Below are 27,967 nucleotides of genomic sequence, written 5' to 3' on the forward strand. Positions count from 1 at the left end.
TAAGCCCCGCCCACCGCCCGGTCGGGTTCCGCCCTCCTCCCGGTACCGGCCCCTCCCGATGCCGCCGCCGGGCTCCTCCGCGGGCGCCCCCTGCCGGCCGGGCCCCGCCCCGCCCCGCCGGCGGAGGGCCCGCCCGTTCCGGCCCTCGCCCCGCCCCGCCCCGCCCCGGTCCGGCCCAGCCCCGCGCGGTAAGATGGCGGCGGCGGCGGCGGCTGAGGCCGAGTGCGATGTGGTCATGGCGGCGCCCGACGGGCCCGGCGAGACCGACAGCGACGAGGAGGCGCGCAGGTAGAGCGGCGGCCCGGGCGGGGAGAGGGCGGCCCGTGTCCCTCGCGGGGGGCGGGCCGCGGCCCGGCGAGGCCGCAGTGCCGCAGGGCCCGCGGTGCGGGCCGGCCGCCGGTGCCCGGCAGGGCCGGGAGCGCTCCGGGGCTGCGGTCGGTGCTTGCCCGGGCGGGCACAGTGCTGTGGGCGGGCGGTGACAGCCGCGGGGCCCGGCAGCCGCTGGGTTTGCGGTGCCGGTGCGTCCCGGCGAGCTCCGGGATTGGAACACGCACCCGTTACCGGGGTGGCCCACAAATGCAGTGTCCCGGGGCCACACTCCCTCACCGGTGTCCTCCCCCTCGCTGGGGAGGATTAAACTCGTGGGAAGGGGAGGCTCCAAACTCCTGATCCCTTTGCTGCTCCGTCCCCGCGTTCTCCCGGTTCTGCTCCCTTTGAATCCTGCCCCGAGTGGGTTCCACTCCGTCCTGCCTTGCCGTGGATAACGGGAAGGACGCAGAGCGCTGCCCCGGGAGTGCTCCATCATCCCGGAGCTCCCGGTTTGTCCGTGCCGTGCCAGGGGGAGCTGCCAGTGTCACCTGAGGCAGGGCGAGGTGGGATCCCCACCTTTCCCACACGCTTTCCCCCCAGGAGCTGAGGGGAAGTCCCTGGAAACTGCTGGTTTTCCATAGTGGCTGGGTTCATGCCCCAGGAGCTGTGGGAAGGTCTCTGTCCTGGAAACTCCACTGGTTTTCCATGCTGGGTTCATGCCCCAGGAGCTGTGGGGAGGTTCCTGTCCTGGAAACTCCAGTGGTTTTCCATGCTGGGTTCATACCCCAGGAGCTGTGGGGAGGTTCCTGTCCTGGAAACTCCGCTGTTTTTCCATAGTGGCTGGGTTCATACCCCAGGAAGGAAAGAGCTGTTCCTGGAGGAGCCGAGGTGTTTGCTCTGGGAGATGATTCAGTGGAATGAAGAAGAGGAAACAAGCCCAGAAGTGGCCTCTGAGGGATGGTGGTTTCAGGCTCCCGTTGGAGGGGTTCTGTGGAATTGAGGCCCGAGGAGCAGCTCCCTGGGGAGATCCTGCTGAGCAGGAAAGGAGGAGCTGCTGAAGAGGCACTCGGGGCTGGCAGAGGGCATCGCCCAGCCTGCGGGGCTGGGACAGGCTGTGTGGGCACGTCACTCCTGCCCTCTGGGCAAGCGGAATGTGGCCTTTGAAAGGGTGGAAATTCAGAGGTAAAACCTGGCTGAAGGCACAGGTGTCTGCAGGTAGGGACCTCCAGCTCCTGTCTTCCTTCCTCTTTCATTAGGTGCTTTCACAATGTTTCCTTTTCTGTTCTCTTGGGAATGTTGCACCTTTCCCTGGCTAAGAGGGATCCATATGGGCAGGAGCTGATTCCTTGGTGTTGCTCTGGAGGAGCCAGACCTTCACACCCTGATTTCTTTACAGTTCTGTGCATTAACCTCTTCCCTGCCCCAGCCCTTCCTCTTTTGCTGTGGTTGCTCAGTTGCTCTCGTGGAAATCAGAGCAATAATGCTGTATTGGGGAGTGGAGTTGGAGCTCAGAAGGTGTCAGGTGTTTGTGAAACATCCCAGGTAAGAGCTGGGTGAGCTCCTCATGGTACACACTGATTTGGTGCAGCCTTTGGGGGTGTATCTGCGCTCACTTCCATAAAAATCAGCAAAAGTAAGGGGAAACCTTTTCAGAATCCTTATGAAAACTCAACAACAAGGGTTCCATGTCCAGTTTAGGGATTACACTACAGCAGGATATGGATTTTTTGCTCAAGGACTCACCTTTGTCCAAGTGCACAGTTGTGTTTTGGTAGCTTAATACAACTGGAAAGTTAGAAAATGAGCAAAAGGGGAGATCTGCCTTTCAGAGTGGCTGTAACTAACGCCCTGAAGCAGCTGCAGACATGCCAGAGGGCTCCCAGGGTGTCCAGGGCACAGGAATGGAGTGTGGTCACAGGATAATTATTGTCTGCTGCTGCCTCATGGATTGTTGGGGTCCTGGCAGAAAGTGTTGATGTAATTGTGTTAATTTTATCCCTTGGTGCACCAGTGCAGAGCAGCTGATGAGCAGGACTGGGCCACCCTTAAAAACTCACTTGTTTCTTCATTAATTTTAAAGGTTTCTCACCCATGGGAACAGTTTTTCCCTGCTCCCAGCTGCTTTGTGAGCTTGGGCCCCTGGAGCTTTGCCAGGGAGAATTTCCTTGTCATCTTCCTGGCACCTCTGAGTTCTGGCTCCCGTGCATGCTCCAGGCTGGATCTTTCTCCTCCTTCTTCAGCACTGGAACATATGGAAGCTTTGTTTTGTTAAAAAACCTCCAGCTGTCTGGAAAATACTGCGAGGAGATTGCAGAGCCCCTGCTGCAGGCTTGGGACGTGTGGGGGCATCAACATTTCCCACAGCAAAGGGATGAGCATGGAGTGGCTCCCACAGAGTCCTGGAGGTTCTGGGCTGGCCAGGCTGAGGGTCACTGGCCAGGTCTGCAGGTGTTCCCTGGAGCTTGCCAGGTGTTGGTGAGCACCAAGAGGCTTTTCCAGTGCGTGGAGTGAGGTGTATTTCAGTGAGGCTCCTCCAGAATAAATGTAATTTCTGGCCAGTTTTGGGGCAGCACTCGCAGGAGGGGGTGAATCACCTGAGGGGCACCAGGTCGTTCTGGGATAACCTGGAAGTGGCTCTCCTGTTCTGCCTGTAAATGGGCACTTGGGTTTCCCGGGTGATAAACCCATTTTACTCATCTGGAGTTATTTTATGATCTCATGGTCATACCAGAAGGTACTCATGGAGTTGTTGGCTTCCCTGGGCATCTGCAAAGTATTTGAATATCTAACTTAGGCAGCTGATTTATCCAGTAGGAAAAGGTGATCCATACCTACAGTTTCAACCTATTTCCTTAACACGAAATATGCTATTTTGGGGTGAATTGTAACGTAGATGCAGTTGTGTTCCTGTGGAATTCTTAAGCTGGTTGGCTTCCTTCACTCAAAAGGAATTGTTTCCATCAAAAAAAGCAGTCTCAGGCTGATTCTAGACCCTTCCATGGATTTTCACAAAAGTTGTGCTGTGGCCCTGCCAGGCAGGATGGGGCCATTGCTGGGAATTAGGTTAATTCTGAGCTCCGGGAATTACATAACGGCACAATTAAAGCTGGGGCTCGGCTGCTCTTCTCACTCGTGGCTGCAGGGAAGGTTTGGGTCCATTCTTGGATTTCTTGTGGCGTATTTTGGTCCTCGTGGCTCTTTTGGCCTTCTGAGTTTGCCCTCAGTTATGAGGAACGTTCTGAGGGTTTGAGCACCTTGTGGGTTCAGGTTCAGCTCTGCTCCTGGGGAGGCTCCAGGCAGCCCTTTGTTACGTTTCCATGGGTGAGTCCTTGCCCATCCATGTCGATATTTGTGTGTCCACTCTCGGATTTCCCAGGCTGGGGGCTGTGTTGAGTCTCTGCCATGGTGTCTGTGCGTTGGGGGGAGCTGATGTGCCAGGAATCAGCTCTGCTCTGCCCAGCAGGGCACAGCAGCCTGTCACACACCACTGTGTGTGACCACTGCCTCAGTGAGGCTGCCCCAGTGCCCACACACCCTCTGGGGGAAGCATCTTTTCCTAAAATCCAACCTAACCCTCCCTCACCCAGCTCCAGCCATTCCCAGGGGCCACCAGAGAGAATAGCTCAGTGCTTGCCCCTCTGCAGCCCCTCATGAGGAAGCTGTAAATATATATTCCTTTATGCCTAAATCCTCACTCGGTGTCGAACCTCACCTGAGGACAGGTCTCTGAAGTGCACCCTGTGTGTCTTTCTGGAGTGTTTTGTTTCTCTTCCAAGTCCTGAAAGAAGGGAGGGGAGGGTATTGTGTGTCCAGGGGCAAACACGATGGCTAATTTTAAGCTCTAGACATCTGCCTGCTGTAAACTGAATTGAGATCACACAACTTATTTTACCCCAGCGGCTGAGTCACATCTGACAGCTGAGAATCTGGGTGGGATTTCACCCCCAAAAATGCCTGATAAAGGCACCAGATCCTATTGATGGAAAAGCCTCTGCAAGAACTGCACAAAATTGCCAGAGCATAACGGGAAAGATTACTTGGTCAGGATGGGATTTTGGAGCCTTCCTTAAATCCTGGCTATTTTAGGGTTTTGCCACCGTTTCATAATGGAGGCAGGCAGTGCAGTGGGAGTGAGGGTCAGGAGAGCTGGGAGATAGTGACTCTGCCACCTGCTTAGGTGTTGGATTTCTGTCCCTGGTGGTATTGCCTTGGCACATCCCTGCCCAGGGGCTGTGCCAAGCACATCTGGATCAGGAGCTGCTGGGTTACAGATCCCTGAAGGTTCCCATGACAGAAAATCAGGTGTCTGCAGGAGTCTCATTGGGAGCTGGAGTGGGAGGTGGAAGCCACGATCGGCACTCGAGCGGGGGCAGCGTGTGGAAGCTCTGAGGAGGAGGCAGGAGTTGTTAGGCAAGCGTGGGATTGTGTCACTGTGCACAGGATGGCTTCTCCCAGAGCTGCTGTGCTGGGAACGAGCAGGGACTGAGCTTTCACAGGGCACGGGGAGGAGAAGGAGCCTTGTGCTGGTTCCTCTCTCCCCAGGCAGGCAGCGAGCTCCGTCCTCAGAGCTTGAGTGTGGAGAGAGCATCAGCACATGCAGCTGCTAATGGTCTTCCTTGGTCTCCAGCTGTGCCAGAAGAGGTTCAGCTTGGACATCGGGTGGAATTTCTTCTCAGAAAGGGTTGTCCAGGGAGCAGTTGTTGATCCCATCCCTGGAGATGTTCAAGGAGTGACTGGACATGACACTCCGTGCTCTCTGGCCTGCTTGACAAGGTGGTGATCGGTGTCTAAGATCTGGAAGGTTTTTTCCAACCCAAATGACTCCATGGTGACAGGTTCTCTGCAGTGACTGGGACCAAAGTGCTTCAAGTATTAGAGATGCTGACAAATACCATAAAAGAGAAAAAAATAATTGCCTAGTTCGCAAGAAGAGTCACTCCCACCAGCCCCTCCTGTGCCTGTGGTGCATGTGAGTGATGAAAGACAAGCTTCTTACCCAGCTCCTTGGTGCAGCTCTTCTCTGTTTCTGTGTCCAGCGTGGAGCAGCCCAGTGAAGACACAAACCCCGTCACAAAGACACCCATTCAGCTGGGGGTGTATTTTAGCAAAGCACGATTCTTCTTCAGTGTCAAAAGTAGCAAGTGGGGAGTGCAGGCCCCAGCAGCGCAGGAGGCAGAATGAGCTCATTCAGGCCCCAGCATCTGTTGGGCTGAAACAATCCCCAGTGAGATCAGGGGCTGCAGTTCTCCTTGTTGGAGCCAGAGCCATGGTAAACAAGGGCTGTGTGCTCTGTATGTCATCAGGGCACAACAGGGCAGAGCTGCTTCTGTCCTGGTGCTGGAGCTCCAGCCCAGCCTGGCAGCTCCAGCAGGTCCTTTGCCTTCGTGCTGCAGAGGTGATTTGCTTTCACAATCTTCATTGCTAAGCCTTAGGCCATGTGAGCAGCAGAAATACCTGTGCTCTCCTTTCTGCCAGTGTCACCCGAGGCTCTGTGACTTGTTGATACATTGATCTGTATTAAAATGCTTAAAGGGACAACAGACCAATAAAAAAGAGTAGAAAACAGTAATCTTTGTGTGGGAGTGTTTCTCTGGCATCTCGCAGTGCCGGTGCTTTCTGAAAATTGGTTTTGCCAGGGTTATGTTTTCTTTCTCCCATTTTCCCTGCTCTTTCCAGCAGTTTGTGGCAGATGGGGTGCTCTGGCAGGCAGCCTTTAGCTGTGTCTATTAGATGGTAATTGCTCATGACAGGACAGGTAAAATGGCTGAAAGATTTGTGATTCAGCCCATTGTGCTGGACAGGTTGTGGTGGTGACTCAGGTGAGTTCTGCCATTAAGACTGTTCACCCATTTCTTTAAACTGTACAACAAAGACCTGAGGGAAGGAGCTTTCACAAGATCTGTGATTTTCTTTTCTATCTGCAATTACAAAAACAAGAGAACAGTGAAACTCTTTACTGCCCGGGTTCCAAAAGTGCAGAAGTGCCGAGTAGTTTTTCCACCGTATTTAGATATCTGATCTGTAATATTCAAAAAAGGTGGTTGTGTTTGGAAACATTTTAATCACAGAGAGTTTGCATCCTCATGCTTGAGATATGGATCCACCCCACAGGCATATCCTTGTTGCACATCACTCTGGGAGAGTGCAGAGCTCCTGGGACTCTGCTGGGTACTGGAGGAAAAGCCAGGCTGCAGCACCTGCCTCAGGTGTGATGCTGGGAGGGCTCTGGCAGAGGAAGGATGGCAGTTTCCCATCTCCAGTGGGCCACTTCATCATTTTCTGGAGCAGGGGTGGGAGGAGCTGAGCCAGGAGCCAGGACAAGGCCCTTGGGGGGCAGTGGCTGTGTGCTACCCCTTGTTCTGCCACATTTCTCACCCATCTCATCTCCTCCCAGGGTTTAACTCCTACAAGGCTGTGGCAGGACTCAGCTGGGGTGTAGCACACAGCAAAACTTAAAACTGAAAGTGAAGAGCACACTTCCCAGCTCCCAATGTCCATTGTTCTGCCAGCTGGGAAATCTGTGATGGCTCAGTGAAAACAACCCCTGCATGAGGTGGTTGTGTGGGAATGGCCAATGGCAGCCTGAGCAAGGCTGAAAACATGGGAACTTGTTCCAACACAATTCCCTTTGTTCTCTCCCAGGTCAGCCTGCTGAGCACTGCTCACATTTGCCGTTCCATCACTGTGATGTGCTCTTCCTCTTGCCCTGTGCAGGGGAAAGGCTGAAGGGAGATGAGGGAAGAGAAGGGCCTTGGTTTGCCTCAGGGGAAGCTTTGCTTTCGAGAGTTTAAGGGAAGCTGCTTTAAACCATATGTTGTGTGTTTTTAAATGTCCCAAACTGTCTCTGCAAATGCTTGCTCTTGAGTGTGAGGACTATTTCTAGACCTGTTGCCAAGGCAGTGCCAGGCTTCTGTTGCAGGCTTGTACCCATATTTCTCTTTGATTTAGCTGTCTTTTGAATGTGGAAATTGTTCTTGGCTCTGGTTTGTAAGTGTGTGGGACTCCTGGAAGAGCCAGCACTATCTCTTTTGTTCTGAGGTGCAGCTCTATGGATGAACTCCATAGCAGGTGTTCTGCTGGACTCTGAGTGGACTCAAAGGTGGCTTTAGGCTTCTCTTGCATCCCTGTAAAATTTGGCCAGGAAATATTGCTGAGTATCCCAGGTGAAGTGCTGGAGTAGCTGGGAGCCAGCAGGAAATGGGGTGTGCTGGGCAGTGTGTGCTGAGGAGATCTCACAAGAACCAGCTTAACTTTGGAACATTAAACAGTTACACTGCTTGGGGATCAAATGCTCATCGTAGTCACAATCTGTCTGGTGCTCAGTTCTTCTGAAAATGTGGTGTTTTTTTCCTTTCAGAGAAGCAGAGGCATTCAAGGAGCAGGGAAATGCATACTATGCCAAGAAAGATTACAACGAAGCATTCAACTACTACACAAAAGCCATAGGTGAGAACAGCTGATAATATCAATCTTTACTGAACACCATGTCTAAAAGTGGAGCTGGTTGCTGATTTCAAACACACCAGTGTGGTTTCTGACAGCACATGCTGAATGAAAACCTCTTGCCTGCTTTAATTACCTTGGGAAATGTCACCAGATCGATAATGCCAGTCAGGGCCAATGTTCTTAAGTGCCACGAGTGGTGCAGCTGCTGCATTACTGATAATGAGTCTTGCATTGTCTCCAGATACGTGTCCCAATAATGCCAGTTATTATGGGAACAGAGCTGCCACGCTCATGATGCTGGGCAGGTTCCGAGAAGCACTGGAGGATGCTCAGCAGTCAGTCAGGCTGGACGACAGCTTTGTACGGGTACGTGGAGAGCTTCAAGCACCTCATTCAGTCCCTTCTCTGCACCTGTTACAGCTCTTCAAAATCCCTTTTCCCTGTGTTCCCAGGGCCATCTCCGGGAAGGGAAGTGCCACCTTTCCCTAGGGAATGCCATGGCTGCCAGCCGCTGCTTTCAACGAGTTTTAGAACTGGATCATAAGAATACCCAGGCACAGCAGGAGGTAAGAGGATCTTCAGATTGATGCTCAGGAGGCTGAGATGGCCAAAGGAGGAATGGAGAGTGGTGTAAGGCAGCTGCCACTGTTGCATCTCTTTCACAGGGTACATTTTCCTGGACTCTCAGTTCAGTCACTTTATTTCAAACTGATTCTAATGCTGGCAAAAGCATTCATGTCATCTGCATTATTGGTCCGTGGTCTGCAGTAGTTTTGGCTCTGACGTTCAGGGTTTGGCTGTTCAAATGCTGCTTGGTGGCATTTCAGAGCAGAGTCTGTCCTGCAGCACTCGTGTGTTCTGTCTTTCAGCTGAAGAATGCCACGACTGTGCTTGAGTATGAAAAAATAGCTGAAGTGGATTTTGAGAAACGGGATTTCAGGAAGGTGAGATTGACTTGTTTGGTGTGGTCTTATATAAAAACTGGTGTGCTTGGCATGGCCCAGGCAGGTGTGTGGGTGGTTTCCTGGCTGGGTATTTGGAGGTGCTGTGCCACATCTGTTGGAGCAGGGCTGGCTGGTGAATTGGGTCAGCTCTGAAAGTGGCAGAGCTTGTGCTCCCTGAGCACTGGCCAAATGACAAGTGAGGAGGTGACTGGCTCAGGCCAACCCTCTGTCACTGTTTGCTTTGCAGGGTGAGTGGAGTCATGATTGAGCTGTTTGAGACAGATTTTGTTAGCAGCTTTGCTCCTGAAATGCATATCCAGGATTCTTCTTTCTCAACTTTGAAAGAAAAAAAAATTACAAAAAAGGCATGCTGTGTGCCAGGTCATACAAGGAGGAATGCAGATCTGTATGGGGCATTCTCTTTACAGTTTCCGAATCTTTCTTCCCAAGGATTGTAACAGGATGCAGCTGGTACTGACTTGATAGAACAAGAAATGACAACATGAAATCTGAAAGGCACCAAGCACTTCTCATGCAACTGTTTCTGTGCTGTGGATGCATGTAAGGCTCAGATTTATCCCAGAAAGAGAATGTCTGGTACATTGAGCTCATTGTTCAGGTCACTCTTAGGCTAAGCTCAAGATTTTGGAAGGGTAAATCCCAGCTTTGCATACCTGTTTCTGAGGAGCAAATGGGATGTGTGATCAATGTGAATTTCCTGTGTAGGAATTGCCCTGCCTGTGTGGCACGTCCTGGGCATCTGCCTCTGTCCCTCACTTCCCCAGTCCCACTTCACTGGGGAGGCTGACATGAAGCGTGATCTTTGTTTCTGGAGAGCTGCTCCTGCCTCACCAGGAGCCCTTGGCTCTGGAGCACAGTGCTTCCCACAGCAGGACCCCGTGATGTCAGGGCTGAGGAGCAGATGAACCTTGGGGAACAATGCCCCGTTCTTGCACAGATGTCCCCACCAGAGTGCAGGGATGGAAAAGACCCATTAGCTCACCCTGCCCATGGCTGTCAGGCCATGGAAGATCAGTCCTTGCACTGTACTTTTTTGTGTTTTGTCCAGTCCAAACTGTCTCAATCTATTGAATTTCTGTCCCTCCCACATGGCTTTATACTGCAGGAAACAGGGGCAGGATTGTCCTTCTTGGCCCTTTCTTTGGGGTTTGCAGTTTAGAAGAGTTCCAGGGATGGACCTCCTACAGGTGCCCCTTGAGTCTTGTGTAGTGCTTTTATACTGCAGGAAACAGGGGCAGGATTGTCCTTCTTGGCCCTTTCTTTAGGGTTTGCAGTTTAGAAGAGTTCCAGGGATGGACCTCCTACAGGTGCCCCTTGAGTCTTGTGTAGTGTTCTGTCACAGTAACACAGCAGATGCCTCAGACCTTGGCCCACAAAGCACAACTTTAAAAAAGATATGTACTTTGAAAAGCCTAGCAGGAAAATAGCACAACCTTTCAAAAAGGCATATACTTTGAAAAGCACATCAGGAAAATAGCACAACCTTTGAAAAATGTGTGCACCTTGAAAAGCATAGCAGGAAAATTTTCCAATGCAACGTGTCCGTTTCCAGCAGCAGTGCAGGTGGGTGTCTGCACGCTCACCTTCCTGGTCAAACCCAAACCTCAGGTGTTCAGAGCAGGCCCTTGGCTCTCTGCTGTGCTCAGGGCTGTGGTTTCTCCCACCCCAGGTTGTGTTTTGCATGGATCGTGCTCTGGAGTTCGCTCCCGCCTGTCACCGGTTCAAAATCCTCAAGGCTGAGTGTTTGGCACTGCTGGGCCGGTACCCCGAGGCACAGTCTGTGGCCAGGTGAGTGTCTGAGGGCTGGGGCTGAGGAGAACCTGCTGGGCTGTCCTGCCTTTATGTGCTCCATGCATGGAATAAGTGAGGGAATAGAAAATACAAATATTCCTTAGTGCATCTTTGTGGGAAATGGATTTGTAGAGAGCTTTTAGGGCTTGACAGAAGGCACACAGAGTGTGCATCCACATGGAAACTTTGAGACAAGAAGTGCTGAGAAACTGTCAGAACTTTGAGACAGATATTGGTGAGAGAGAAATGGAGCTAGAAGAAAGTTTCAAAAGAGGGCCTTGCAAATAAGACTAGATACTTTGGAGAAATAGAACTATGAAAGATGCCTTGTAGTGGGATCCACGAGGGGTAATTTTAGATGATTGCCTTTAAGGCATTTACAGCATGGGGTGGCAAAAAGCTGATAGACCAAGAAATGCTTATAATGTATTGTAATTAGGAAATAGTTGGCTTCTGATTGTGATGGCGTGAATTATAAATCTGTATTGTCTCATCCTTCACATGAGACTAAAAATAAAATAATTTTTTTTAAATGCATCTCAGTTGCCCCATCTCTGGGTCAGGAAAAGGGTATTGTCCAACAAACATTGTGATGAGGAGGGATTGTATGAATTTATCCCCATTAACCTTCATGGGAAGCTGCATCCAAACCCCATTCACACCAACCATCCTGCTCGAGGAGTCTTCTGTCCTTTTGCCTTTTCTGTACCACAGACTTGTTAAAATACCTGGGTACTGTAGCTATGATATTTTATGAAAAATCCTTTGCTAGGATTTTTTCTCCTGAGAAGTTGAAAAGCCTCAAGAAAGAAATGTAAACAATAACTATCTGCTGCTGTGGAATGCAACAGGTACAGCTGTGATTGGTACATGTTGGTTGTTTCTAATTAACAGCCAGTCACAGTCAGCTGGCTCAGACTCTGGGAGTCAGGAGCTGTTGTTATTGCATTCCATTCCAGTTCTTCCTAGCCTTCTGATAAATCCTTTTCTCTCTATTCCTTTAGTATAGTTTGAATATATCATTTTAATATAACATATATCATAATAAATCAGCCTTCTGAATCATAACGTCAAGATTCACTCAACCCGGGAGCTTCAGCCAAAGGGTAGCTGAGTGGAGGGAGGTGCTCGTGGCTGGCAGGAGGAGGCAGGAGCAGGGAGGATGTGCTTGTTGCTGTGTTGCAGCGATATCCTGCGCATGGACTCGACCAACGCCGACGCGCTCTACGTGCGCGGGCTGTGCCTCTACTACGAGGACTGCATCGAGAAGGCCGTGCAGTTCTTCGTGCAGGCCCTCAGGATGGCCCCTGACCACGAGAAGGCCTGCCTTGCCTGCCGGGTAAGTGGTGGAGATGGGGCTGGAAAGTCACCAGATTTGGGGTTTTTTTTAAACTCAACACGTAGTTTGGTTCTGTTGGATCAATCCCTTCTCCCGCCCTCATCGCTGGCTGTCGCTGTCATATTTTCTGGAAAAATCTCTTTACCAGGATTTCTTTTCCCGGGAAGCTGAGAAGCCTCAGAGAAAAATGAAAACAGTAATTATGTGATTGCTTCTCCTGTGTTTTGCTGCTTTGGAGATTGTTTATCCAACAGGTGGTTGTTTGATCGGTTTCGAGTGAATTGTTTTGACTTAATAACCAACCACCATCCAGCTGTGTTGGGACTCCAGAACCAGTCATGAGATTTTTATTAATATCTTGTTAAGCCTTCTGTCTGTATCCTTTCTCTATTTAGTATAGTTTAGTATAGCATTCTTTAATATAATACAATAAAATAATAAATGAGCCTTCTAAGAACATGGAATCAGATTCTCAATTCCTCCTTCATCCTGGGCACCCAGCAAATCCCACAATTGGCTTTCCCAGATCTCCAGGAGCAGGCAGTGTGTCCAACCTTTCCCAAAGACAACCAGCTGCTGCCTCAGATAAAACCATGCTCCTAGAAACTATTTCTCAGCAGATACTTTGAAGCATCCTCCCCTTCACTCTTCTTTGTTCCCTGGTCAGACAGAGCAGCAGTAAAACCAGATACATTGGTTTTAAAGGACCTCCTGACTTTCAGGTCCAATATCCGGGCAAATACCCTGACTTCCATTTAACACTGTTCCTTCAAGTTGCTCCTTCCCTGGTGTGCTTCTTCAACTTACTTTAAATCTGTTCATGTACTCTCAAAAAGTGAACTCTTGGTCCTTTTATTTTAACCCATAAATTTACTGCACTGTCATGTTCCCTTCTTAAAAATTAGGCAGCCTTTTTCCTATGGAGGATGCCTGGAACTGGCACTGGCTGTTCCTTAGTGCTTCTCTTGGGGGAAAGGCAAAGTGAGATCATTTCAGCTGCTGGAGCAAGGCTGTGACTTGTGTCCTGCACAGTGTGTGAAAGCAGAGCAGAACTGTTGTGTCTCAGGACCCTTGTCTGGCAGAACAAGGTGCTTGGCCCCCTGACCTCGTGTCCTCACCCAGGTGTGTTTCCTTTCAGAATGCCAAAGCACTTAAAGCGAAGAAGGAAGACGGGAATAAAGCATTCAAGAAAGGCAACTACAAACTAGCATATGAACTGTACACAGAGGCACTAGGAATAGACCCAAATAATATCAAAACAAATGCCAAACTCTACTGCAACAGGGGGACGGTTAATTCAAAGGTAAGGGATGTTCACCTGGCAGGTAGCTGTTGCCATATCCCTCACCATGGCAGTGATAAACCACAGATCAGTTATTTTGGAAAGCACAGCCTCCCCTGGCTGCTGGGCAGCTGCATCTCTGAGGCCATGGGCAGTGTTTCAGGGTTTTGTGCTTGCACAATACTTGGATCAGTTCCCAACAGCCAGCAGTTGACTCCTGCAGAAACAAAACTGAAATACTTGGGCTGCACAGAGTGGGAGGGAGAGGAGGGACATGCTTCAGCCTTATCTTAGTCAGCAAAAAGCACCCCTGTCTCTGTTTGTTTCCTTCCCAGGAATGAACAGATTTATTTTCCTGTTATTTTTATAAATCATGTCTTGCTTTGTGTTTTTATGTTAAAAACAAGACCTAATTTAAAGCCCCATGACACTTCTTCAGTTTGCTGTTGAAGTTTAGTCCTGCACTATCCAGAGAAACAGTCATGTGACAGTGCTCCCAATTCCCACCCTGTGTCCTCTGGGCATTTTCCTTCCTCAGCTGCCCCAGTGTTGATGCTGCTTCCCCAGACACCCCCACTTGGTCAAGAGACACAGACTGTTCCCAAAACCTGGGAAGTGGGATGAGCTGGAGGCCACATAATGCATGTCTTCCATGTTTGTGTCTGAAAACAAACAACACTTCTTCTAAAAAAGATTTCTTTTAAATATTTTTGGGTTTATCTTCCTGCCCAGGAATTAGTTTGGACACAGAATTGGGATTGTTATCAGGAAGGCCCTTGGTGTTGAGTGCATTTCTTACACAGAAGCACCTCACAGCTCTGTCATGTCACTGCCCAAGCCTCTGATGGTTTTTTTTTCCCAGTGAACAAAAGCTCTGTATTTGTGGGAAACAGGAAAAAAAATCCTAGCCAGAGATACAGAAAACAATGAGATTTTCCCAGGTTCTTCACACCTTTCATTAGCCTGAAGCCGTGGTGCAGTTTGTTCCCTGTGTGGGGCTCACTCTCTCGTGTGGTGTTGCAGCTTAGGAAACTTGAAGAAGCGATCGACGACTGCACGAACGCGGTGAAGCTGGACGACACCTACGTCAAAGCCTACCTGAGGAGGGCACAGTGGTGAGTGCACCTTGCCACGGGCACCTGTGGGGACAGCAGTGTCCCCCTGGCAGCTCTGAGGGACAGCGTCACACATCTGGAGCTTGACTGAATGGAAGGAGCTCTGAATTTATTCCTTGTGCTTCTGAGGAGATGGGGGTGGCTCTCTGTGGCCTCTCCGGCCTGCCTGGGTCTGGCACTGCCTCTTGATGGTGTATTTATGGCATCATTTGGGTGGGAAAAGACCTCCAAAATCATTGGCACCAACCTTTGACCAATTACAGTCTTGTCAAGTAGACCAGAGCACTGAGTACCACATCCAGTTGTTCCGTGAGCATCTCCTGGAATGGTGACTCCACCACCCCCCTGGGCAACCAGTTTCAATCCTGACCACCCTTTCAGTGAGGAAATCCTTCCTCATATATGATCTGAACAGGATTTAGGGAGGATTTGTTCTAAAACTTGATTCAACTGACTGTGTTTATAGACACTGACTGTGTTTATAGATGTTCTGTCCCAGAGAGCCCCTCTCTCTCCATGTCTGCAATTGCAAATTTACAGTGGTTGGAAAAGAGATTGAAAAAGACCTCCAATATCAATCTTTTCCATCTCTAATTGCTAAGTTACAGTGAGTAGGCAATGTGTGAGTAAGGCTGAGGTGTGACAGACAGACATGTGTCCCTTGGAGGTGCCAGGATTGTCAATCCTGACCAGCACTGTCACTGTGAAGCTCTGTGCCAGCTCTGACCCTGCCCCAGCTTCCTGGAGCTCAGGCTGGCTGGGATCAGTTCCTGCAGCTGCATATTGGAATTATCAGGTCGTTAAAGCAGAACTTGTGCTGCCAGAGGAGTTTACAGTGTCCCCTTGGAACCCAGAGTGCAGGTTCCTGTGACAGGCTTTCCCACAAGTGTCAGGGCTCCTCTGAGATCTGATCTGCTGCAGTCCAGAGCACTTCTCTTAATCCACATCCACCCAGACAGCCTGCACTGAACCTGTTCTGGTGTTCCTGTGAAGGACACCTTGGCCACCTGTGTTTCTTTCCACAGTTACATGGACACAGAGCAATATGAAGATGCTGTAAGAGACTATGAGAAGGTTTATCAGACAGAGAAAACAAAAGGTGAGCGCAAGAGCACTCTGTTCATAAATTTCCCTGAACTGGCAATTTTTTGTTGTTCCTTTTTTTCCCCCCACATTATGCTGTGATTTGCAGCCTAGTACCCCAGCAGGACAATTTGGAAAAGCCCTCAGAAGCACTGGAGATCCCTGTCTCTGGTCTGGTTTCTCTCCCAGCTCTGAATGCTGAGGTGATAATTCAGCTTATGTCTAAGGCAGTGCACTGGGTTCAGAATGTCTGGTTTTGCTTCCTGTCTTGACTGTCCCCTTGCTTTTTGAGTGGCCTGAAGTGGAAAGGATGGAGTAACTCCTCCCCTGGTGTTGTGATCCCTTCCAGAACACAAGCAGCTGCTAAAGAATGCACAGGTGGAACTGAAAAAGAGCAAAAGGAAAGACTACTACAAAATCCTGGGGGTGAACAAAAACGCCTCTGAAGATGAGATCAAGAAGGCTTACAGGAAACGAGCACTAATGCACCATCCAGGTACCCCCAGCTGTCCTCGTGTGCCCTGTGCAGCCACCACTGAGGCACAAATGTGTGTGGGAGAGGGAATTTCTGGCAAATAGCAGCTCTGAGATGTTCTGGGAAGGAGCTTGGGAGTGTTTAACATTATCCATTTGTACTAGAAATTAAAAGCTTTTTCCTGCTTGTTTGTGTATCCCCAGACCGACACAGTGGAGCAAGTGCAGAAGTACAGAAGGAAGAGGAGAAGAAATTTAAGGAGGTTGGTGAAGCCTTCACCATCCTGTCAGATCCCAAGAAGAAGGCTCGCTATGACAGTGGGCAGGACTTGGAAGAGGATGGATTAAACATGGGAGGTCAGTGTTCTTCACAATACCCTGCCATGGCAGCAGACCCTTTAGAATCTGCCTAAAGCAAGCCTGCTGCTGGGAATGGTTCCATGAATTCACTTGGTTTAGTCCCTGTAACACTGGGATGAGCTGAGTGGTGCAGCTGGGAGCAGGCTGGGACACTGCTGGGTGTTGGCTCAGCTGGTGGGCAGTAGCTGCCATGGGGCAGAAATCTGCCACAGGATGTGGTAAATAGTCATTGTGAATCCCTAAATGCTGCTTATCCAGATCCTTGGGCTGCCCTGTGGCAGGTTCTCTCTGGGACAGCTGCTTTACCTGTTTGTGGTCACTGCCTGGCCCCAGGTGCTGGGAGCCAGCCCTGTGTCCCCTTCTGGGACACTCTGGAGCCTCAGTGAGCTGACAGCTCCTGAACTGTGGGAATGTGATGCCTGTTTCACTGCAGCTCATGAATTCCTTCTCTCCCCTGTAGAATTTGATCCAAATAACATCTTCAAGGCCTTCTTCAGCGGGCCAGGGGGCTTCAGCTTTGAAGGTAGGTGAGATGTTCTCCTCCCAGCCGTGGAATCGTGAGTACACAGATCCCTGGCAGGGCAGCTGGGGCTCCCAGTGGATGTGCTGCTGCTTCAGGAGAGCATTTGGTTGTTGCACAAACCTAAAAGCTCTTTCCAAGTTCTGCCTGCACAGCGTCAGCTGGTTCTGGTTCTTCTGGGTTCCAAAGCCACAGACCTGGGGACTCCTCATTCTGGAGCTGTGTGTGGGCTTGGCCATCCACGTGCTGCTTAGGATTACACTAAACCTATTTGGATTTGAAAAGTCCTGATTATCTTCCATTTTCTTTTTCAGCTTCTGGGCCTGGAAATTTCTTTTTCCAGTTTGGCTAAGAAGCAAACAAACACAAATCAAACCACACATACCTGATCTGCTTCTTTTAACCTCGGATACGGACAGCCCCAGACTCCTCCTCCATCACGTCTCGTTGTCCTTAGAGCAGTTTCATTTCTGGGTTGGAGCCTCTGTTTGTGTGTTGTGTGTGTGAAGAGGAAACCAGCTCGGGAGGGGAAGGCTTGTGAATTTTGTTTTACTGTTAACTTTATTAAAAAAAAAAAAAAAAATAAAGCTTTGAATCTTTTGGTCCCTCCATGCTGGCCCGTGCTTTCAGCTGCTTCTGCCCCTCAACACGGAGGATTTCCTGGAATCTTCCCAGAATCTCCACATGTGTGAGGGAGAAAGAATTCCTGGTTTGTTCTGGTTGCTTCCAAAGCAGCATGTCCAGGGTTTGGAGTAACTTGTAAGTTATGTTAATCTTTTGGAAATACTGCCAAGGCTCAATCCAGTTTTGTACAATCCCATTTCACCTGCAAGCCTGGCTTCTTTGCTCTTTTTATTTCTTTTTTTTTTTTCATGGTTCTCCCAGCAAGGCCCACTTGGGCATTAAACTTCTATGATAACATGTGAGCTTACAATTCTGTATCAGAGAAATGCTGCTTAGAGTTCAAAGAGCAGCTTATGTGAGAATTCCCTGTGATGCAGCTGGAATTAAGGGCTTTGTGTTCCCAAGATTGTCCTGTTTAAGGGAATATTGAATTTGCTCTGGGCTGAATTCCTTCACTGTACTTTTTTAAATTAATCCACTTGAATATTTTATATTTGTGCTAAACTTGATTTTGTTGAGCTTGATGTGTGATTTCCTGTTACTGATCCATGACATGGGTGAGTCTTTCAATGCCAAGTGAGTTCCAGGCAGGGGTCCTGGGTGGTTTGGGATGTGCAGCAGTTGTGTGTTTAGTTAACCTGGCTGAGTGGTTTTCCTCTGGCAGTGATTTACTCCTCCAAAGCAGCAAGAAAATGCAAAGTCCAGCTCTGAACTGGCAGTCTGTACTTTCTTTGGGCAGTGTCAGGACAGGAGCTGGAGGGGTGGATGAGCTCTGGCCTGGAGCTGTGTCCTGGTGGGTTTGGTGTGGGACACTGCCTGTCAGCAGTTTGATTTTCACCCAAAAGGTGGTGTTACAGCAGGGTCCCCCCTTTTCTCTGCAGCATGGGCAGCACCTTCTTGTCCAGGTGCCCTGTGTGAGCTCCTGTCTGGTGGTTCTGGAGCCTGCTGCTGTCAGCCCCAGTCCCAGGGGGTTGTGAGGGGAGCAGTGGGGCTGTGGCTGGGGGTCCTGGGCTGGTGCTCAGTGAGGGGCTGTGGCTGGGGGTCCTGGGCTGACCCTGGCAGCGTGGGGCTGCTGGAGGCTGGAGTTAGCTCAGAGAATGGCTGTTTGTGAGAGAGAAGCTCCCAGGGACTCTGTAACAGCTGCTTTGCCTTCCCACAGCAGAGCAAACACTGCAGGGAGCTCCTTGCTCCAGGTGATCACTGGAATGCCAGGTCTTTGTCTTCCTCCTTCCCGAGGGCTGGGTGTGCCCTCCAGCAGGACAGGGACTGGTGCAGGACCTCGAGGTGGTCCTGCTGTGGTGTTTGGTCAGGATTCTTGACAATCTGCTTTCACAGAGGGAAAATTTAAGGGCTTCAATTTTAGCACTGCAGAATAGAGTATTTTACAACTCGTTTGAAACTCAGCTTTCTGAGTGAGCCAGTGCTGAGTTGTGCTTTCAAAACCCAACTCTCCCACGTTTGTTCTGCCATCCTTCACAGCAGTGTGAGGGATGGAGCCACCCAGGTGCACCCAGAGCAGCTGGGGCCTGGCACTTTTCAGGCTCTGAAATGGTGAATACGTGGGGAACTGAAATACTGGTCTATGCACACTGATGCTTCCCCAGCTTTCCTGGCACTGTAATCTGAGTTTACAAGAGTTTAGTGGCATTTTGGTTCCATGACACCTCGTCCTGTGTGTGTGTTGATGTCACTGTACAGTTTGGGCTGTTCTCAGTCTCTCATTGCTGAGCAGAGCCGTGTTCTGTGTCTGTCAGTGGGTTTATTCTCATTTTCCCCTGCCCCAGGGAAGTGTGAGCAGCTTCCTTCCTCCCTTCCTTCTCTCCAAGCTGACTGAGCCCATTCCTTGGAGCACAGGAGTGGAATGGCTCTGCTTCTGGGAGAGAAAATGTATACAGCAGCTATTTATAACCTGTACATGAATGCATGATTTAATGTAGTTAAATATTCATATGGTGAGTGCCAAGACTTTCTACAGCACGTTGTTACGTGAATCAAGGTGAAGGCAAATGCATGGAACCATGGAATGGATTGGGCTTGGAGGCCTTTAAAGGCTGTCAAGTCCAACCCCCTGCCATGGGCAGGGACACTTTCCACTAGCCCAGAGTGCCCTGGGACCTGTGCAGTCCCTGTTCCCCTGGCACAGAGCAGGGCTGAGCAGGGCTTGGTGGCACCTGGCACCTCAGGGCAGCAGCAGTGTCCAGTGGCACTGTGACCTCCACCGTGTCCCAGCACGGCTTGGGGACACAAAACTCTGCTTCTTTCCAAAAAAAAATGGACTCAGCTGTGCATTGCTTGGAGTGTTGCCTCCACACGTGGTGGTTCCAGGGCATTGTCCATGGGTTGTGCTTGGGTGTAGCTGCAGGGAAGCTGAGTGCCAGTGCTCCAGCTGCTCACAGCCCCCCTGTGTGCCCTGCAGCCCCAGGGGGGTCCCTGGCTGCAGGGATTTGCCACAGAGACCACAAATGAGCATCTTCAAGAGCTGCAGTGCCTGTGCTGTTCCCAGAAGGACAGAGAGCACACAGAGGTGCAGGAGGTGGTGCTGTGGTGGCATGGACACACTTTGGTGTGACTCTCAGCCTGGCAGCTCCTGCCAGGGCTCTCCAGGGGGGAATGGCTGGTGCTGTGAGAGCTGCTGCCAGCAAGAAGGGCCTGGAAAGAGCAGAGGTGCTGTGGCTGAGAGGCAGACCAGGCTGGTGTGGCAGGGGGTGTCTTCCACCAGCCAAGTTGGGAGAAGATGCTCTAGAGCTGGCAAGTGGCTGTCAGCTTCCCTGGGAAAGTTGTGAAGAGAAGTGTGTGAGGAGTGTGGCTGTGGGCAGAGCTGGCATGGGAGGGCTCTGCTGTAGGACTGCAGTTTTGGCAGGGAGATCAGGAATTGTGTGGCTGTTGGGCTTTGCCTTGGATGTGGTTTTGTCTGGTCGTGCTCATAGAATCGTGGAATAGTTTGGGGTGGAAAGCTGTGAAGTCCATTCAGGAGGTTGTGGCCACCCTCTTAAGGTTCCTCCTTGCTTTGGCTGCACTGAAACGTACCTGATTTGGTTTTGATCCTGGGAGTGTTCAGTGAGCAGCATCCCCAGTGCTGCTGGCTGTTGTAAATGCAGAAATGCAAGTTGGAAAATGGCAGAAAGACAAATTGTTCAGGTACAAGAGTATTGTCCATGGAATAGCAGGCCCCTCCACCCTCTGTGTCTGCTGAGACAGAGTGGGTGCTGCTGTGTCTGACATGGGGGCTGGTGCCAGTCCCTGTGCAGCCACGCTGGCCCTGGACCTGCAGCCATCAGAGAGCCACAGGGCTGGGCCACGTGCTGCTTTGCCATTTCCAAATGACCTCCTCAGTTTCAGTAATAACTCCAGCTATTCTCTTCTTTCTAATGGATGGTTTTCATCCTGTTCAAATTTGTGCCTTGTCCTTTCCCCTCCTCTTCCCTAGGGAACAGGACAACTGTGTGCTGCACCCCCCTGGAGCAGTGCTAGTCCCTGGGCAGCTGTGGCAGGGCTGTGCCAGGGGTAGGTGGCAGTGGCTGGTGGCTGTCCCTGCCCTTGGCTCTGTGGGGCCATTCTGGGTCCCTGCATGACTGTGGGAGCTGATGTGAAACGCTCTGGCCTTCCTTGCCAGGCCCAGCTCTCCCCACTCCCACCATCATGGAAGGGGTTATCCCTTCTTGGAGCAGTGCTGGGCGTTTTCCCTCACCCAGATCCGAGCTTGGAGGGACAGCTGTGCTCTGTTGCTGGGACACTGCACCCGAGTGGAGCTCAGGGGTGGCCAGGCAGGGCAGGATCCGTGGGGAGCCCAGCAGGATGAGCAGCCCTGCTGCCATCCCCGCCTGTCTGACTGCCCACCCTGTCCCCAGTGACCCCTGATGGCTCCTGTGAACAGAGCGTGGTGTGAGGCAGCACCCGAGGGGCCACGGGGAGCACCCAGAGCCCCACAGTGCACGTGGGTCACAACTCTGTGGATTAGTCAGGACAAACCCAGGCACCGATGCGAAGCCACTTGGAGAGGAGCTTGTCCCTGTGCTGCCGTATTTATCTGAATTGGAATTCGGAATGTTTACCTCAGTGTACATAGCTCAACCTTTCCCTGGGAGGAAAGGGGAATTGCATGGAGCAATTGCTGTCCCATTGCTTTGCCAAACTCCTCATCCTCTCCCAGCCGGGCTCCGCATCGGTACCAGCTGTCCCTCTTGGACCTTTCTAGGATGTGAATGGTAAAAATGTGAATATTTGTTGTTTACTTCCTTAGCAGAACTCCTGATGCCGTGTTTGTATGGGAAATCAGCCTGAGCAGACCCATATGCAATCGGTTTTACTTTATTATAAACTGTATATGATGTACAAACTAATAAAAACTCAAACGACGACAATGTCACTGTTGTTCTTGAACAGGCAGATGAAGGAGATATTCCAGCTGTGTATTCCAATGCTGGAGTGATCTGGGCACTGGGGGTGTGGGCTCAGCCAGCCCCTGGGCAGGTGCTGGCAAATCCCTTGTAGAGCTTTGGTGGAACAAACCCTTGAGGTTCTGCCAGGAGAGGCCCTGGCTGAGCGTTGGGCACTCAGCTGCTGCCAGTGTGGAAGGTTGGAGGGATTTCTCCATGAAGGTGCTCTGCGTGGGTTTATAGCTCACTATTTTATGGTATAATTTGAATTTATTCTTATTCTTTGCTTCTGATCAGCAGGAAGTATTTTGCTTTCACAGCACAGTGTTTGGTACCACAAAAGCTCCAAAGCTCTCCCTGCTTTTGGCCTCAACAGTCAGAGAGAAATGCTCCTTGCCCCAGCAACATTGGACTCGGGGTGAGCCCCAGCCCAGCCCACGCCTCAAACACCGTCAGTATTTACAGTGTTAGTTGGGTTAATGTCACTCTGCTGCTCCCCAGACCCTGAGCCAGGGCAGGAGGTCGAGCTGGGACCTTACCTGGGGCTGTTAGTGGGGCTTTGTGTTAAACAATGCCCAGGAGCTGGGCCAGGGCCTGGCACAGCACAAAGCCAGGTTGCAATAAAACACATTTAATGACACAAGTGCTGGGTCAGTAACTTCCAGCTGGGGTTTAGGTTCGAGCAGACATGAGTTACAAGGTTACAGTGCCTCCACTTCCTACACTACAGGGTTACTCCAGCCTAACTCTTAACATTCAAGTGCATTAGAGGAAGGGAGTAAAATCTTGCATGAAGTCCAGTTGTGTACTTCAGACATGATTTTAGTTTCTATCAAATAAGATGGAAAAGATGTTAGTTCATCTCTTCCACTCCCTGCCAAGGCAGGATTGTTCCCTACAGGACACGGGATGTGCTTGGTCCAGCCCAGGTGGAGGGAATTGGCTCCCTGTCCTGGTGTTTCACTTGATTTCCCCAAAGTTGGTGTCTTTAAGGCATCACCTGGCACAGTGCCCTCCTCCTGGCTGTCCCCAGAGCATCTCTGCTGTGAGGGACAGGACTGGGATGGAGCCCACTGGGCAGCTGTGATTTGGGCTGCCAGGACCTGCTGCCCTTAGCAGGGTCTGTCCTCAGGGCCAAACCCTTGGTAAGGGCAGGACTCCTGACAGGAGTGACCCACGCCTGGGTCTCACTAGTTCTGGCCCTGTCATCAGCTGCCAGAATGGCCAATGTCAGTCCCTGGGGGTGGGAGGGGAGGGACATCCTGCAGTTCCCTTGGCTTCAGAACAGCAACTGACAGGCTTCGGTCAGTGCCAGCAGGTACAGATCGAACGATTGTGGTTCAGAGGGAAGCAATAAAAGCCCCAGAGTTGATCTTTCTCCAAGGAAGAAAACAAGCAGGACAGCCCAGCAGGTTCCCTCCAAAACTCACATTAAAATCCGTGACAGTTTCAGTCAGGAGTTGCTTGTTTTCTTCCTTTGCTGAGGCCGATAACTCCCCAGAGGCTTCACGCTGGGGTGGGCAGGAGGGTTGACTTTAGTAAAGGTAGAATTATTTCTCTTTACACTTTTAAGGTTACAGGAGTTACTTGCCTTTTAAAAACAAACCGAGGAGCTGCCCTGCCTGCGCTCTAGATGATGGTGCAGGAGCTAAAGGCAGCGCCCCGTTTGTTGGTGCTCTGCGTGGGCACGAGTTTTCCCTTCCCGTAGTACCCCGAGAATATCGCCCTCACATCAATCTTTTTAGACAGGACAAGCATCCACATACCATTATCAAAATACAGCAGCTTCCCCCCTCCAATTTCCCCCACTTGCTCCCCTTTGTTCCCTGCCTTTTCCAGCTTCACAAACTCCAGCAGGTCGAGCCCCGTCTGCACGGCTTCGACGCCGTTGGCGCAGCCCAGGGTGATGTGGGCCCGGCTGCCCCGGGGCAGGTTGTCTGTGGGCAGGATCTTGTCAGCATCCCCGGGCCACAGCAGCAGCTGCTGCTCGCTCAGCTCGATGCGAGCCCCGACAGTCTTTGTGGTGATGAACAGCGCCGAGATGGAGAGGGTGAAGCCTTTGCCGTAGGAAGACTTCACTGCCTGCAGGAGAGGGACACACCAGGACAGTGTTAGTGCTGTGGGTGGGGAGTCACTGTCCCCAGGCTTGGGGACAGTGTGGCTGCTCATGGCAGCTCTTGCTGTGACATGGTCAAAATGCCCAGAGCAAGGAGAAGGTGGGCCTGTTGTCCCAGCTCTGGAGCTGGTAATGTCTTTGTCCTTCACAAATTCCAATATTTAACCTGGGTTTATGTGCCCTGAAATAATCAATCTTGGGATCTAAATACCTCAATTCATCATCATTCAGTCAAGCTGTCAGCGATGATGCTGGAAGTCATGTGTGATTGGGGAAAGTGGGAGTATTTTGTTTGGAAACAGGAAACAAAAAATCACCATGTCCACAGTTTGGAGTTTTCTCTGCATGGGCCATATGGATGTAGTTCCTGTCCCTACATTTGGCCTCTTGAGTCACAGCAAAGCCATCCCCAACCCTCTCCCAGGCTCATGGACACCCCAAAGGGCAGGGAGGGGACATGGGGAGGAGGTGGGACCCCAACACTCACTTCCTGCTGCGCATATTCCTCGGCTCCAGCTGCTTTTCCAAACTCGGTGTATTTCGTGGTGCAGTGCAGGACCCCAGGTGGCCTCTTCACAAAGTAGCTGGTGAGATCTATTTTTATTTTGGGATCTTCGATAGCAGAAGGAACTGCAGATATAGGTGAACAATGTCACTGTCACAAAGTGATCCCCCTGATGTCAACCCACGAGCCCTGGTCCCATCTCAGCTCCCTTCCCTACCTCAGCCTTCACATCTCATCTCTCTGACTGCTGGGTGGGAAACCAAACCCCTCCCTCCCCCCAGGCTCACTGCAGATGGAGACAAAAAACAGAAGCTCCTGTGCATCATTGTGGCTCATCTTAAACCTGGTGGCTTGTTCAGCCTTTCCCATTTCTCTGCCTTTGCCTTTTTCCCACCCAACCCCTTGGAACCAGGGGACACCCAGGATCCCATGTCCTGCTGCTGCCACCTGAGCTCAGTGCCCTGTGGGGCCAGACCTAAACAGACTTGAGAAAAGCTCTTTATTTTTATTTATAAAAGCAACTTTGTCAACTATGAAGGCCAGGTTAGTAGCTTTAAAAAGCTTTTCTCATTGGCAGTGTTAGAAATTTATTTTAGAAGCTAATCAGACTCGTTAACATCAACAGGTAAGAATGTGGTAAGAGAACATCAATACATACAGTATTTACTCTCCTTCTTGAAGGCTTTGAGACTCCCAAGCTCATCCAAGAATGCCTGGCCAGCCTTCCTCAGGATCTCCGAACTTCTTTTGCTCAAAAACCACCCAAAATACATGGGGAGGAATTCCTTCTCTAAGCTCGGCTTCATCTTCTTCAGCTCTTCCACAGACAGTTTCCACTGATTCTTGTCCTTTAGCTGGGGACAATCCAAGCGCCAGGGGGTTTTGGGCTCGGCGAAGATGACTTTGTAGCGGTACTTGTCAGCAATGTCAAAGAGCTGGTCCAGCCGCTCCCGCTCGTGGTGGGTGTCATCCAAAACAATGACGCTGACCTCCCGTTTGCAATAGTCAACTAGATCCTCATCCACCTTGGAGTACTCTTCGGGAATGGCGCTTCTTATTAGTGGTGTAATTTTATAGTGATCAACAGAGATGACCTTGCAGGCGTCTTTGTAGCGGTCGTGGATGGCCTGGGCGAGGGTGGACTTCCCACTGCCAGGCAGGCCCCGGAGGATGAAAAAGGTTTTGGATTCTTTCAGTGTGGAGATGGTGTCTTCGTCGTCCAGGAACGGGAAATGCAAACTCTCGGGTCTCTCTTTCGCTGATTGAGTAGACATCTTTCTAAATATTTTAGGCAGGAAAGGGTGACTCTTCTTGGAGAAGCCTCTGTTCTGAAATGGAAGGAGAAAACACTTTGCAGGGCAGGAACCCCAGGGACAATGTGGCCCTGTTGGGACCTTTAGCGGAAAGGATGGGCACAGGGAGCATCTCCCCCACACTGCCTCGCTTGGGTGCTCAGCTGACACCTTCTCCCACCGCTGCTCTGGCTGGTTGCACAGCAGAGATCCACTGCATCCCACCCAAGGGCTGAAGGTTCAGCCCTGCTCCCCGCTCTGGCCTCGGCAGCTGCAGTCCTGCCCTGCTAGGAGGGGATTTTTCAGGCTGCCACAAAGCCCCAGCCCAGGCAGAGCTCCTTGTATGGCACATTTAGTCTGAACACTTGAACAAACACCTGTGGCTGCCGGATGCGAGGGCGGTGACCCGCGGAGGAGCCCAAGGGGAACTGAAAGTCCCAGCAGGCTGAGAGCTGCCACACTCCTGTCCCTTCACCTGAATCACAAACTGTTCTCAGGCTGTTTCCTAGAGCAGCACAAGGATGGTGCTGTCTCTCCCTCACAGGAGGGAATTTGGGCTCCTCTTGGGAAGAGCAACTGAGACGGCTTCCAGGAAAGCCAAACCCCTCCCAGCAGCTGCAAGGCAGAACTCGAAAGTGAAACCTCGAGTGCTGGAGGAAATCAGACACTCGTGGTTGGCAGCAGTGAGCGGGAGATGCCGCTGGCATGGCTGTGCCTCCCCTCCTGCCAGCAGCTGCAGTTAGCAGAATCCCACATTAATTCCCAGTAGGACCTGGGAAAACACGGGACTGAAAGGAAACGTGGGATTTCTTCAGCTGTGCGAGTCCTCAATAGCATCGAGGCAGACATTTTTTGTTGGGTCAATACATGAACTTTCCATCCCCCAGCTGTCTGAGGGCCAGCCCAGCCTGGGATCCACTGGACCGTGGGAGTGATGCCCAAGAACTGAGTTTTGCCTTTGATGCAAAAATTGAGAAGTTTTACGTAAAACATAACTGCTCTGCCAGGCCCAGAAAAATGTTTCCAGTTTGCATTTTTTAAAAAACACTTTTCAGATGTTGATTCCTCATCTCTTTATTCCAGAAGATGCAGGTGGGTTTTGGTTCCAAATGCCCTGGGAGCAGAAGCACGACCCCACACTGCCTGCCCTGGGCTCAGCTGCATCCTCACACCCAGCCGGGGACAAACTGAGAGCAGCAGGGACCTGTGTGCTCCCCGGCGACCCCCGTGCTGCTTTCCCCGCACACTCGGGGCTCAAAGCGCTCACACCGGAGGAAGCCAGTGAGTTTCCTGGAGCGCTGCTCCTTCTCTCAAGCACAGGTGCCCCGCTTGCCAGGGGCTCGCAGGGCCGGACAGCCCCGGGCCGGGCTGTCCCTGCACCGGGCTGTCCCGGGCCGGGCTGTCCCCGCACCGGGCTGTCCCGGGCCGGGCTGTCCCCGCACCGGGCTGTCCCGGGCCGGGCTGTCCCTGCACCGGGCTGTCCCGGGCCGGGCTGTCCCCGCACCGGGCTGTCCCGAGCCGGGCTGTCCCTGCACCGGGCTGTCCCGGGCCGGGCTGTCCCCGCACCGGGCTGTCCCGGGCCGGGCTGTCCCGCGGGCGGGCACCGGGGCCGCTGTTCTGCCGCGGCAGCTGCCCAGGGGACTGAGGCGCTTTTCAGCCCCGTGAACAAAGGAACAATCGCGGCCCCCCCCGGGCCATTGTTCGCCGCCGGCTCGGGGACAACGGGCGCCTTCACGGGCCGGGCCGGGCGGACAAAGGCTCCGCAGAGCCCGGCGGAGCGGGGTCCGGCCGGACAATCTCCCATTGAGCCGCCCCCACAAAGCTCCCGCTTGTCCCCTGCTCCCCGCGGAACGGGGGCTGGCGTGGGGGGAGCCATCGCTCCCGCTCCCGCTCTGCCCGTGCCCCGGCAGCCCCCAGGGTGTCCCGGGACCCCCAGACGGAGCCACGGCTCCCCGGGGCCGTTCTCAGGTCCCGGTTGCCTCCGCGTCCCCCCCAGACCCAGCGCCCACATGTCCGCAACGCCGCCGGCGCTCCGGGACACCGGAACCTTTGCCGGGCGGAGTTCAGCCCGGTCCCGGTCCCGATCCCAGTCCTGATGCTAGGCCCCGCTGCCAGCCCCGATCCTCGCCCCCATCCCCTTACCATGGTGAGGGCAGCGGCTCCGGGGCGGCCGCCGGTGCGGAGCGGCGCGGCGGGGAAGCGGCTCTGGGGCGGGCGCGGCCGCCGCTCCTTTCATAGCCCCGGGACTCGCCCGCCCCCGAGGGCCGGGCCGGGCCGGGCCGAGCCCTCCCCGGGCCGGCGGGGGGGCCCGCAGCTCAGCCCCGCCCGGCCGCGGAGCAGCCGCTCCCGGGGATGCTGCCGGGACAGTCC

At 52.1% G+C, this 27,967-nt stretch overlaps 2 protein-coding genes across 2 annotated transcripts; one reads left to right on the plus strand and one right to left on the minus strand.

Annotated features, from left to right (window-relative positions):
• The first annotated feature begins 43 nt into the window (after positions 1 to 43).
• Positions 44 to 21,669, plus strand: DNAJC7 (DnaJ heat shock protein family (Hsp40) member C7). Its single transcript, XM_064400064.1, has 14 exons — positions 44 to 288; positions 7,667 to 7,755; positions 7,997 to 8,121; positions 8,208 to 8,321; positions 8,625 to 8,699; positions 10,390 to 10,508; positions 11,697 to 11,850; positions 12,989 to 13,153; positions 14,156 to 14,247; positions 15,273 to 15,346; positions 15,680 to 15,826; positions 16,009 to 16,161; positions 16,625 to 16,687; positions 16,999 to 21,669. Exons 1-14 carry the CDS (start codon positions 59 to 61, stop codon positions 17,034 to 17,036), a joined length of 1,638 nt encoding a protein of 545 aa, XP_064256134.1. The 5' UTR covers positions 44 to 58; the 3' UTR covers positions 17,037 to 21,669.
• CNP (2',3'-cyclic nucleotide 3' phosphodiesterase) lies at positions 21,601 to 27,891 on the minus strand. Its single transcript, XM_064400073.1, has 4 exons — positions 27,740 to 27,891; positions 24,964 to 25,633; positions 24,288 to 24,430; positions 21,601 to 23,766 (listed from the first exon to the last, which is right to left on the minus strand). The coding sequence occupies exons 1-4, from the start codon at positions 27,740 to 27,742 to the stop codon at positions 23,314 to 23,316; spliced, it is 1,269 nt and encodes a 422-aa protein (XP_064256143.1). The 5' UTR covers positions 27,743 to 27,891; the 3' UTR covers positions 21,601 to 23,313.
• Between the last annotated feature and the right edge of the window lie 76 nt (positions 27,892 to 27,967).

Source organism: Passer domesticus, chromosome 27 (genome assembly GCF_036417665.1).
Source record: "Passer domesticus isolate bPasDom1 chromosome 27, bPasDom1.hap1, whole genome shotgun sequence".
In the NCBI taxonomy this organism is placed as follows: domain Eukaryota; kingdom Metazoa; phylum Chordata; class Aves; order Passeriformes; family Passeridae; genus Passer; species Passer domesticus.

Coding starts and splice junctions, on each gene's coding strand:
- CNP (XM_064400073.1), bottom strand. Junction 24,431..24,963: donor CAAGAAGGAGAGTAAATACT/GTATGTATTGAT, acceptor CTATATCTGCAG/TTCCTTCTGCTATCGAAGAT. Junction 23,767..24,287: donor AGGAATATGCGCAGCAGGAA/GTGAGTGTTGGG, acceptor CCTCTCCTGCAG/GCAGTGAAGTCTTCCTACGG.
- DNAJC7 (XM_064400064.1), top strand. CDS start 59: ATGCCGCCGCCGGGCTCCTCCGCGGGCGCCCCCTGCCGGCCGGGCCCC. Junction 8,700..10,389: donor AGAAACGGGATTTCAGGAAG/GTGAGATTGACT, acceptor CTCCCACCCCAG/GTTGTGTTTTGCATGGATCG. Junction 11,851..12,988: donor AGGCCTGCCTTGCCTGCCGG/GTAAGTGGTGGA, acceptor GTTTCCTTTCAG/AATGCCAAAGCACTTAAAGC.